This window comes from Gastrolobium bilobum, unplaced genomic scaffold (assembly GCF_033153095.1).
Source record: "Gastrolobium bilobum isolate Gb01-03AN ecotype WA unplaced genomic scaffold, APGP_CSIRO_Gbil_v1 utg128112, whole genome shotgun sequence".
NCBI classification, from domain to species: domain Eukaryota; kingdom Viridiplantae; phylum Streptophyta; class Magnoliopsida; order Fabales; family Fabaceae; genus Gastrolobium; species Gastrolobium bilobum.
In genome coordinates, this window is record NW_026897153.1 from 15,442 (window position 1) to 28,426 (window position 12,985).

Here is a 12,985-nt window from a genome sequence, read left to right on the forward strand (position 1 = left end):
AGAGGGAAAGAGAAAAAAATAAGAATAGGAATTCTTGGACCCGAAGATATACGATTGAGGGAAAAAAGTGAGGGGGTTATGTGATTAGGGAAAATATACAAAGGAAGGGAAGCGAATGATTTTGCCACATTCAATTAACTGTGTAGCAGATCTGGGAATATTTCAAAATTTTGCGAAGATATCTTTGAGTGAGGCTAAATGAATGTGCCTAGATGGCGTTTCTCTGGTAGTGTATGTTACACATTTCAAAACAAACCCTAGCTATTATCACTTGGTTGAGTCTGCTGTGTATGATGATGTTGGAAAAAAGTGGAGGATTAAAACAAAGAACATTAGAGACGACATAGTGGAAGTTTATGAGGCTATGTTTCTTGTGATTGCCAGTGTAGGTTATATTCCTGATAGTGCACTCCAAATACTACATATCTGGTTCAAAATATGAATCCAAAGAGGTTTTAGTAGTTGGGTGCTGAAACTCTGGAATGGAGATTGCTTATGATATGTTTCCAAAAAACAGAAATGTTTCAAAAAAAAATGGAGATTGCTTATGATCTTCATAATTGGGGTGCTTCCACTTCTATTGTCATCCGATGCCCGGTAAATTTTGTAACTCACTCTCTCCATCAAAGAATATTACTTAAACATGCATGATTTTCAAGACACCATATTTTACATGTTCGGGTGTATATGTTTTTTACTACTTATTTGATTAGAAGGAACCCTTTTATCCACTCCCAACTGGACATAATTTTTACTAAAATTCTTTCCTTTTTTATTTCATTGAAAAAAATTTAATTGCCTACTTGTTTATTCCAAATTACCCGTAATTATTTTATCTTACTTTTTTTTTGGTAATAAGTGTCTAATAACTATCTTTGAAGAATTAGTCGACAAAACTTTTGCTAATATATATAGGAAAAAGTATTTTCCAGTCACTGGAGATAAAGTTATCTCCAGTGAGCTCAAAACGACATCGTTTTGGGGTTATATGTTGTGGATCTAGCAAGTGTACTAGTCGTACAAGTAATAAAATGATGAGTAAAGATCGTTCCCACAGAGATTTGTATTCAAACACCAATGAACCATAGAAAACTAATTTGAATTAAACAAAGGTTTGTAAAAATCATGAATGTTTTGTCACCAGAAAGTTAATTTGAAAGTAAATTAATCTAATACTAAAAATTTGAATTAAGATTTATAAAAACAAGTAGTCAGAAAACAACTTTCCTCAACAATAAACTCATGTAAACTGATCATATGATGAACTCTTTTTCCTGTGATATTAATCAACCTTTTACTTATCCTCAAGATGTAATCCCTTACTACCCTGATAGATACATTAATCAGAAACCCCAATCCCTTGGTGATTCCTTTCTTAATACATGCATGAAATACTAAGGTCTTAAGATTACATCAGAACTATAGTATCAATTCATCCTGATGATGAGATTGTCAGATATAGGAGTAGTGTAAACATTCCTGTTCTACACTCCTCCCTTAGTAGAAAGAATTGAATCAGAAAATCTCATATCAACACATGAAAAACACTTCATCATATTAATCAAACATACATAAGAATATCATTGAGTTCCATTGAATTCAAACTACAATGACTCTACTCAGACATAACTAAGGAAGATATAAGAGAATAAAGATCAAACTCCATTTCCATGTAGTGAATCTTCAATCTCCGAGTGCAATTACAATAAAAAAACTAACTAATACAAACACTAAGTCCTAAAGAAATTTAGAGAGAAGTCAGATCAGAGAATCTGATGTAGGAGAGAGAGAGAGAGAAACTCCAGATCTTCTAAAATGTGAAGGCCTTTGCCTTATATAACTTTAACAATTTAAAACAGAAATTTAATATGGGCGCTAAAACGTTCAGAATGAGCGTTTTAGCGTCCATGCTTGACGGATGCCCAATTGCTTTCAACTAACTTGAACGCTAAAACGTTCATGAATGGTCGTTTTAGCGTCAACGCCTTGTGAATGCTCAACTGTCCTCAACTGACTCCACCGCTAAAACATTTGGTTTGGACGTTTTAGCGTTGGAGACCAGAGGCTTTTCTAACATCAGGGCGCTAAAACGCTTGTTACAAGAAGTTTTAGCGCCCAAGACTAGCAACTTTTCATCCTCGGAATGCAGCAGCGCGCTAAAACGTTATGTGTGGACGTTTTAGCACTCAGCACCAGCAAGTTTTGGCATCTTTCTGCAGCAGGGCGCTAAAACGTTCTGTGTGGACGTTTTCGCGCTCAACACTTAGGCATTTTTCTCCTCTTCAGAATCTTCTTCCTTCTCCAGTTGCCCTTTTAGCTTGGTTTTCCTACAAGAACAATACAAATTCTCAATAAAGCTTCTTGAACTTGTAGTTGAGGACGTTCTAGGACATTAACCTCTTTTTCCATCATTTAATCACACAAATTGATACTAATTCATGCTGAAAAACCTGATGAACTAAGGGTTTATCATAATAAGTTTAAAAAATTATAATGATAAAGACTAATATAGCCCTGCAATATATTATAATTACAAAAATACCTTGATTTCCGTCTCAAAACGACGTCATTTTGAGAGCTCACTGGAGATAACTTTATCTCCGGACTGGAGAAATCCTTTACCCATATATATATGGATGCAATTTCAAAAAAATTTATTCCATACGTTTATTGGATTGGGTTAATCATTTAACCACTAACCAACAAGGTATGTATTAATCTATTTTAGTCCAACTCCAACCCATCAATATTTGGATATCTTTTTTTTTTAATTCTATATGTATATATATTTGTTGCGACAATTTACACAATGATTATGCAATAAAAATAAAAATGTTTTTGATTTGTAGTTTCATGTCCTCACCAAAGAATTGACCCATCAAGGTATGCATGATCATGCTGAAATATCTGCCCCTTCATTTTGCGGACTCTTTTATTACTGTTTTGGCAAAAATGGAATATGGTGATTTATCCAAATACGGTATTTATAGGCCCAATAAGGGGCCATTCTATCTTAAGAAAGTCGCAGGAAGGTCTCTATTAGAAGGTAAAAGAGAGTAAAGAGAAAATATTGATTTCATTGATTGTGGTGAATTAATTTGTACAATGAGTGAGCTCTTATATAGAAGAGCATAACAGAGAAAGATCTAGAATATCATTAAAATACTAAACTACCCTTATACTTAATATCTAATACTCCCCCTCAAGATGGAGAGTGAACAAAGAGAACTTTCATCTTGAACAAGAAAAATCAAGAAAACATAATAACCAAATAACATGAGCATCAGCCAGTAAAGAAACAGTGCTGGAATGGACATCAGCTATAATGTGCTGGGATGGACATCAGCAAAGGAAGGAAGGGCTGGGATGGACATCAGCAACCTAATATGAACTGCCGGGATGGACATCGGCAAAATCAACTGTTCTGAAATGAAATTCAGCAACATGATCAATGCTCCCCCTGAATAAGAAGCCAAAATAAAGCCAAAACAATGGCAGAAATAAACCAAATACAAGTCAAATCAGACTGGAATAACACCACAAATATATGTGAGAATAAAATCTAAGTGGCTAAATACAAGCCAGAAACAGTACATCAGAAAAATAAAAAAACTCAAAATAAGAAAATAAAAAATTATAATGATGCATTGCAGTTAAATCCATGAGCTCCAAGGATCTTCATGGACCTGCAAAATGAGAACTGAAAGAGAACAAGAAGATAGATCTGAAAATAAGAATATATCAGAGACCCATATTGACAAAGGTGGACGATAACTAAGATGAAAAAAAAATGGCAAGACAAAAAAAACGCAGATCAGAAAAGAAAAGACCGGAGAAGAAAAACACAGATCTGAAACGTGAACGATCTGGAACAACGGTCAGAGAGTTGGATGATGTGGCCGGAGAATGAGACACGGTCGGAGATGATTACCGGAACAGAAGAAGACGCAGCCGAAAAAGAGAAGGACATGGCCGGAAGAAGACATAAACGCAGATCTGAAAACTGGGTGTGACCGGCCGGAGATTCAACGGTGACCGACCGGAAATAAAGGGGAATATCTTAACTGTAGCACAATGGTCCAATGGAAGTAATAATAAAAGACGATTTATCGCACGACGGTCCTTTAGATTTGGGTCGTTGGAATGTTTGTGGGGTTGGATGAGAATATACCAATGGAAGGAATAATAAAAGACTAGCTTAACTGTAGCAGCAATTAAGTAAGAAAAAGAAAAAAAAGGAATCGGAAAATTCAAAAGAGTGAACCAGAAGAAGGAAGGAAGGGGAAAAGGTTCAGATGCAAAGGAGAACAAAGGAGATCTGGAAGAAAAGGAGAGAAAAGATACAGAAGCAAAGGAAGCACAGATCTAGAAAAATAAAAAAAACTCAGAAAGAACGATGAAGAGAAAACTAAAAAAAAATATGATGGCAGCGGAAGCTCCATTCATGGAGGATAAAAATGCTCTGATACCATATTAGAAAGTAAAAGAGAGTAAAGAGAAAATATTGATTTCATTGATTGTGGTGAATTAATTTGTACAATGAGTGAGCTCTTATATAGAAGAGCATAACAGAGAAAGATCTAGAATATCATTAAAATACTAAACTACCCTTATACTTAATATCTAATAGTCTCCGGTTCTTGATGTTGGAAGTTGGAACCATTGCAAAGATTAAGGCGGAAACAATAAAGGTATTTAACACTATTTGTATATAACGTTTTAGCAAAAAAGAAATTACTCACTGTTAAATATTTAACATACCTCGATTAATTCAGTGTTATTTCCCCCCTTATTTCTACTACCAACAGGTTATTCCTTCTCATATAATGAGAATTGAGAACAGGAAGGTCATCTTTGGAAACAACACGGAAAAAGAGTTTGATGTGATCGTGTTTGCTACTGGCTATAGGAGCGTAGCTAATAAATGGCTTAAGGTATGGGATTACATTTTTGTCCTATTAAATATATATTATAAAAAAAAAGGAGATCAACATTTTATCTTAAAAATTGTGCATTTTTTTTATTTTTTTCAGAACTCCTAATTGATTTTTAATCTTATACTCATTTCTTCAAACAAAAAGAAAAGCATAATTAAGGGCAATCTGAACACACTAATTAAATTTATTGGTTATGTCTTTTGCAGGATTACAAATATGTTCTAAATGATGATGGGATGCCAAAAAATGCTTCCCCAAATCACTGTAAGGGAGAATGTGGCTTATACTGTGCAGTACTATCAAGGAGAGGTTTATTTGGAATCAAAATGGATGCTGAGGCTATTGCCAACGACATCAACCAAACTGTATTATAATTTAGTCGTTGGTTGTTGAATTTGTACAAAACTTGTCAGGTAGTAGTAGAGTTTATAGTAAGAAATTCTGTGATTTCCTCTCATAATAATAGTTGTTGGATGAAGATGCATCAGCTGAGAAGATCATGATGCCTTGTACCTCAAAACCATTTCCCTCCAACAAAGTTAAAGTTCCAAAGAATGCATCTCCTTGAATTCCCCTTCCATTCACTTCATAGCTAGGCAGCAACTTATTCTTATCAAATTGTGTGGCTCGAAGTTTAAAATCTTCCAAGTATCTTTGAGGAGTCAAAACTTTATCAGTATAGAATTGGTGATTAACATAGTCAATAACTTTAGAGTACCCATTGAAGAGTTCTATATAGGGATTGACTGTGAGATGATAGGGAGCAATGGTGGCTATGGAAATGACATTATGGTTCTTCAAAAGGGTGATGAGCTCACCAATACAATGAGCAAAACTAGCGAAGTTACCATTTTTTGGGAAATTTTCGTAGTCAATGTCTATGCCATCAAGATGGTAAGTGATTGCCAATGATTTTAAAGATGAAAAAGCATTTGATATCCAAAGATTAGGTTCTGCTGGACCATACCAACGAATGACTTTGTCGTTTACACTCCACCCAGCGAGGCTGACCATGACTTTAACATTGGAATAGCGTGCCTTAATTGCTGCTACTGAATCTGGGGTCAATGTTTGTGCCCAATATGGTGAGAACTTACCATTTTGGACATTGCCAGAAGGGTCTGCATCAATAGCAAAACCGAGAATGAAATTGAAATCAATTCCTTTTTCAATTGGAACAGAATCAAATGTCACTGGGGCACCCGATGCTCCTATGTATTCCATCATTACTTTTCCATCTGAGAAATTAATGATAACAATGAAAATTAGACAATTATATATGAATATATACACAATCTCACCCTTATATTCTTATAAAGAAAGTGCTTTCTAGACTCAAATCCATTATTTTCCGATCACAAGAAAAAATCTTACTGCTATCAAAGATCGTCCTAAAACATACGACTAATTAAATTAAAAAAAATTCTTAAAATCAGTAAAATGGAAGGAAAAAATGGTTGTCCGTTGCATACCACAAAATTGTAGAAGGTGAAGTGCAGCTCCGATTATCATGAAAAAGAGGAGGAAATGATGATGCTTAGACATATTGATAATGCGACGCTGCAACCCAACTCTGAATATTTGTTTCTATAAATATATGTATGTATATATATATATTTAACACAACATACGTCTACCAACTTTGCCGTCCTTTATTATTATTACTATCATTTTGCTATTTTGTTTTTTTCTTCATTTTTTTTTATATTCACAAGGTGGTTGGTGAATATTTCAAGAACGGACATTCCTATCTTTGTACCCTTCTTGTCCAAATGGAATAACATGCCGATGAGGCGATCTAAGATTCTAAGTTTTGGCGTTTGTAATGTAGTGCAGCAAAACATTTGAAAATTTCTAACACTGTTTTGGTAAGTAGATGTTCCCATATGACAAATTCTTCTATGCCATATCCTAAGTTTTTTTTTTTCCTAACATGTTTTTAAGGTTTTAGACGTGGATGAGTTGTTGAGAGAAGGTAACATTTAATCAAATGAAATGGGATGATTCTATCTCAGCTAAAAAAAAGACCACAGCAACATTTAAACACAATGGTTGGGTCACAACTTAAATCGACTTAATGGAAGGATGCATGTAGCTAACATGAGTTCGAGGATCATAGATGAAGTGATTTTTCATTAATGATAATTAATGTGCACCTACCAATATAAATCGGTGACTAAAATGACCATTTACTCTATGTATTAATAAGAAAACTTAATCACAAATTATTGCCAGTAAGTTGAAGAATTGCAACCGTAAGTGGTAAATATACTAGCAAATCTTTCGCATATTATATGAATATTTTAAATTTAGGTTTTTATATATAGGGCAGTGGAATTCTTATGTTGCATTACGAGGATTCTAATTCCCACAAACACAGCCAGTTGGGGGTCCTACATGAGAGAAAAATAAAAATAAAAGACACAAAAACATGCAATGCTGCTTTTGAAAGGAGAGCCGGAGAAAAGCTGGCACCATTTTTTAATGGGTCCCACCATATATTAATTTTAAAAAATAAAATAAAAATTGCATGGAAAATGGTGTGTCATTGGCATGAGAATAGCCTTCTACTGTCTGTCACAGCAGAAACTAGAATAGTTTCTGAGTTTCTGCTGTGATTGTATATGGTGTGTCATCGACATGAGAATAGCCTTCTACAGTCACAGTAGAAACTGTTATCCCATATATATTTATATATATATAATCATATTTAATTTAAAAAAATAAAATAAAAATTGCATGGAAAATGGTGTGTCATTGGCATGAGAATAGCCTTCTACAGTCACAGCAGAAGCTATTCTCCCATATATATATATATATATATATATATATATATTTATATATATATATATAACATATATTAATTTAAAAAAATAAAATAAAAATTGCATGGAAAATGGTGTGTCATTCATTGGCATGATAATAGCCTTCTACAGTCACGGGAGAACCATATATTAATTTTAAAAAATAAAATAAAAATTGCATGAAAAATGGTGTGTCATTGGCATGAGAATAACCTTCTACAATCATAGCAGAAGCTATTCTCCCATATATATATAGAGAGAGAGGTAGGATCCTTTGACACCAGTGTTAAATTTGAAATTTGACACCTCATCTGATAGCCATTAGATCAAAAAAGATCAACGACTCTGATTTGTAAGCATGTGACACCATTAATCTTTTTTTATCTAACGACTCTCAGATGAGGAACCTACCTCATATATATATATATATATATATATATAGGTGATAAACGAGCTAGGGGCCTTTGGTAGGGGTGACAATATGGGTTGAGCCCGCGGGTCAACCCGCCAACCCGCCCAAACGGGGCGGGTTGGGTTGATGTTTTCAACCCACCAACTCACCTCAACCCGCCCCGCCTAGAAGTGGGTCAAAACGGTTTCAACCCGTCGCAGGGCGGGTTGACCCGCCGGGTTATAATTTTTTTTTTTTACAATTAGGTAGTATTTCATTAGTCCTTAAATTTTTGTGATATCCAATTTTATTTATGACAAATGTTATCTATATATAAATTCCTAAACTCCGCCCCGTTTTTGGCGGGTTGGTGAATCAAAAACCCAAAGGAGGTTCTGATAACTCATATTTTATTACACTTATTTGTTACTCTTGATTAGTATTTTTAGAATTTATTTGAATAAAATAATGATGTTTTGAGTTTATTTACATTTTTAGTTTTTGATTGGGTTTAATTTATTTTCGTCAGAATTTTTCAGCTTTACGTTACTTCTGTATTTTTGCCATATCTTGGTCCACAGTTGTCGGATTGACTCCGTTCTTGTTGGGTTTTTCAGATAACACAGAGGGCTAAAATTCTTATGAAGAGCTCGAAGCCCAATTCGGATTGAAAGCTAGTCTATTTCTTGCACAAAGTCGGACACGTTTTGCTGAAGTTTTATTTTATTTTATTTATTTTATTCCGTATTTTAGACATATGGGCCGGTCAGAACTGAACCCTAAGCCGCTTTGAGTAAGGGTATATGACGGCAGAGTAGGAAACATTGGAGGCATTCTGTAATTTTCAAAATTGAGGATCAAAGTATTTTCTCTGAAGCGTTCTTCATCTTTTTCTTCTTCTTCTTCTTCTTTTTATTTCAATCATGTTTACCTTAGCCATGCGAGGCTAAGAACCTTTTAATCAACCTAAGGGTAATGGATTCCATGGATTAGTCTTGAGGATCTGCGTTTATTTCAAATCAGTTTTGTTTCCCTTCCCAACTCAGATTGATATCGTGCGATCGTGGATATTCAATCTGAGGTTCGCGATTGCGATTATGGAAAGGGATTAATCATCAGATTTGATGAGGTTGATTGACCCTATGACCTTAAATCAAGCGGGCTGATACTCTGCGATTGTATGAGTAGAAACATCGTCTTTGATCAAATGCTAAGCGATCGCTTAGAGAGGGTTGTCAATTGGAAATAAGGATTCTGATCCGATTGACAAATCAATCACGATTCTGATATCTTCTTATCCGAGGAAAGACGTCCATGGAACCCAAACCTTAGGTTGGTTATTTTTAATTACGAATTTTTATTCCAAATTTATATTCTGCCTTTTTAATTATTGAATCAAAATCCAAAACCCCCCTTTTAATTTTCTGTTCTCATAAGCGATTTTAACCAAAACAATTTCCTTGAGAGACGACTTAGGGTTTCCACTTTACTGCAAATTTTCTGAACCCTAATTAAAAAAATAATTTTTAATTTGCGCGAGTTCGACAGCTCGTGTCAAATTTGGCGCCGTTGCCGGGGAAATTGCATCGGTCTAAATCGTTTTCTGATTCTTGATCATCTTCTTCTTCTTTAATTTTCGTTTCTTTTTCTAAAAAAAAAAAAAAATTCTTCAATTTTCATTTTGATTTTTCTTTTTCTGTTTCTGTTTCTATATATTTTTTTTATTCTAATTAGTGAATATTAACAGTAGATTAGATTTTGTTAGATTTTGATTAGTTAGATTAGATTTTGTTAGATTTAGTTTCCTTTTATTTTCATTTTTTCATTTTATTTATTTTATTTTAATTTAATTTAATTTAATTTATTTTTATTGTTATTTTTATTTTGGTTCTTTTTGCTCTTTCTTTCCTTTTATTTTATTTTATTTTTTTATTTTTATTTTTATTTGTTTTTTATTTTTATTTTATTTTTCCTAATTCTTTATTTATTTTTATTTTTTTTTTATAATTTAGGAAGTTTTGTTATAATTTAGGAAGTTTTGGTCACAATAAAAAAAACATGGATAATAGAAGCTTAAGGCAATTGACTGCACCTGATGTTAAGTATCAGTCTTTTTGCATTCGTTATCTTGATACTGGTTTTAAACTTAAGTCTGGTCTTATCCATTTGCTTCCCAAGTTTCATGGTCTTGCAGGTGAAGATCCATATAAGTATTTGAAAGAGTTTCATGTAGTCTGCAACACAATGAAACCGCAAGGAGTTGATGAGGAGCAGGTCAAACTGAGAGCCTTTCCTTTTTCCCTCGATGGAGGAGCTAAGGATTGGCTGTACTACCTTCAGCCTTCATCTATCGAAACTTGGAATGACATGGCCAGATTGTTTTTGGAGAAGTTTTTTCCGTCCTCAAGAGCCACTTCAATCAGAAAGGAGATAAGTGGCATAAAACAAGCAAATGAGGAAAACTTGCATGAGTACTGGGAGCGGTTTAAAAGACTTTGTGCAAGTTGTCCACATCACCAGATTCCGGAGCAATTGCTGATTGTCTACTTCTATGAGGGATTGCTACATATGGATAGGAACCTGATTGATGCTGCCAGTGGAGGAGTTCTTGTTAACAAAACACCCAATGAAGCTAAGGCGTTGATCTCAAACATGGCTGCAAATGCTCAACAGTTTGGAACGAGAGCCAATAGCAGTGTTGTGTACCAGGTGCAAGAAACTCCGACCCAGCCTTCAGCAGTGGCATCAAGTGCTGACAATCAGCAAATTGAAAATAGACTTGATGAATTGGCAACCATGGTGAGACAGTTGGCAGTTACCCAGACAGTCCAGACTTCTGTTCCACAGTTCGGCAATCCATGTGGCATATGCAGTGATCATTTTCACTCCACTGATGCTTGCCCTTCTCTACAAGAGGGCTCCATTCCTGCAGACCAGTCAGTAGCTGCAGTCTTTCCTGGGAAACCACAGTTCCAGCAGCAGCAGAGTAATCCATTCTCCAACACTTACAATCCTGGCTGGAAGAATCATCCCAACCTCAAATGGAACCAGAATCAGCAAAATGTTCCATATCAGCAGAGTCAACAAAATTTTCCATACCAACAGAAGCAGCAGTTCATTCCACAGCAGAGACAAAACTTCCAGCAACCTGCTCCTCAACAGTTACAACAACAACCACTAGTGCAGCAGCAAAACAGTGTCAGTGGTCCTTCGTTGGAGGACTTAATGAAACAGATGGCCACCAACAATCTGGAGTTTCAACAGAGGACAGAATCCACAATCCAGAATTTGCAGACACAGATCGGGCAATTGGCGACATCAATGAACCAGGCCCGATCTTCCAGCAGCTCCCTTCCATCCCAAACAGTTCCAAATCCAAAAGGAAGCGGAAATGTGAGTGCTATTGCTCTGCGGTCTGGAAAGCAAATGGAGGAGCCAAACCAAGCTGCTGTTGAGTCATCTAAGGGAGGTGACACTAGCTCCAAGAAGCAGAGCACTGATACATCTGATGTCCATATCCCTCTGCCTTTCCCTCAGAGAGCCACTCAGTCCAAGAAGCAATCAGCAAAGGCTCGAGATAAAGAGATACTTGACACCTTCCGAAAAGTTGAGGTGAACATCCCTCTTCTGGATGCAATACAGCAGATTCCGAGATATGCCAAGTTTCTAAAGGAGCTGTGCACCAACAAGAGAAGACTGAAAGGAGATGAGCAAGTTAACCTGAGTCAGAATGTATCAGCACTCATCCAGCCTATGCCTAAAAAATGTCAAGATCCAGGGACATTTACTATTCCTTGTGTAATTGGCAATTCTGTTTTTCATGATTGCATGCTAGACTTAGGGGCTTCCATTAATGTCATGCCTGAATCTGTATATAAGTCTCTTGGACTTGGTCCTTTGCGTGCTACTAGTATTGTGGTTACATTAGCTAACAGGAGTAGTATTCACCCATCTGGTTTGATTGAGGATGTATTGGTCAGAGTTAATAATCTGATTTTTCCTGCTGACTTCTACATTTTAGAAATGGAGAGTGAGACTGCTACTAATAGATCACCAATTATACTTGGTAGGCCTTTCATGAGAACAGCTAGAACAAAGATAGATGTTCATTCTGGTACTCTATCCATGGAATTTGGTGATAGCATTTTACATTTTAGTATATTTGATTCCATGAAGCATTCTAAGGTTCAGGTTGATCATTCAGTTTCATGCATAAAAGTGATTCATGATGTGGCTGATAAGGTTGATTTTGAATTGATTAGTGATTGTGCATTACCTGTGGATTATGACTTGCCTATTAATGTTAATTCTGAATGTGTACTAAATGCGAAGTTATGCAAGACTCCCCATTCTGGTAATGATTTTGATCCTAACTCTCATGGACCCAAGATGAAATGGGTACCAAAAAGTTCTTCCTCTATTTTTAGTATGCAGAAAAGTTTGCATAAGGTTGGAAGAAAGGATCAAGAGAAGAAGAAATACACACAGAAAAGAAAGCCCCCAAAGTTGCGTGATAACTTAGGGAGTTCAGGGAGTCTTCTTCCCTCTTTTTCTTTTCTTTCTGTTATTTGCATTTTTCTTTTCCTTTCTTTATTTCAGTCTTTGATTTTCATAGGTAGATTTTCCTTTTCTTTCTGGTTATTATTGAGTGTTACATGGAGTAGACTTAAATCACAGGGTTTGATAGAAATTTCTGCTTAGGCTTAGTTCTTGATTCTTGGATTGCATTACTTGCTGCTTGATACTGTGCTGCTGATTGCATGAGGACAAAAGTTTAAGTGTGGGGGGTGAAATATGTGGTTTTACTTATTTGGTTTTACTTCAAAACAAAAAAACAAAACAAAAAAAAAAAC

General features: G+C 35.3%; 2 protein-coding genes and 1 pseudogene across 2 annotated transcripts; 2 read left to right on the forward strand and 1 right to left on the reverse strand.

Moving 5' to 3' along the window:
- The first annotated feature begins 202 nt into the window (after nt 1-202).
- Nucleotides 203-5,311, forward strand: LOC133304550 (probable indole-3-pyruvate monooxygenase YUCCA10; annotated as a pseudogene).
- A 52-nt stretch (nt 5,312-5,363) lies between these two features.
- LOC133304552 (chitinase 2-like) lies at nt 5,364-6,164 on the reverse strand. The gene has a single exon (XM_061504598.1). It carries the CDS (start codon nt 6,162-6,164, stop codon nt 5,364-5,366), a length of 801 nt encoding a protein of 266 aa, XP_061360582.1.
- A 4,026-nt stretch (nt 6,165-10,190) lies between these two features.
- Nucleotides 10,191-12,581, forward strand: LOC133304551 (uncharacterized; the record flags this gene model as incomplete). The annotated part of the gene is made up of 2 exons (XM_061504597.1): nt 10,191-11,462; nt 11,556-12,581. Coding segments are annotated over exons 1-2 (2,298 nt in total), but the record flags the coding sequence as incomplete, so codon positions are not given.
- Between the last annotated feature and the right edge of the window lie 404 nt (nt 12,582-12,985).

What these genes read in the sequence shown, in the direction of transcription:
- LOC133304552 (XM_061504598.1), bottom strand. Translation starts at nt 6,164, where the DNA reads ATGATGGAATACATAGGAGCATCGGGTGCCCCAGTGACATTTGATTCT.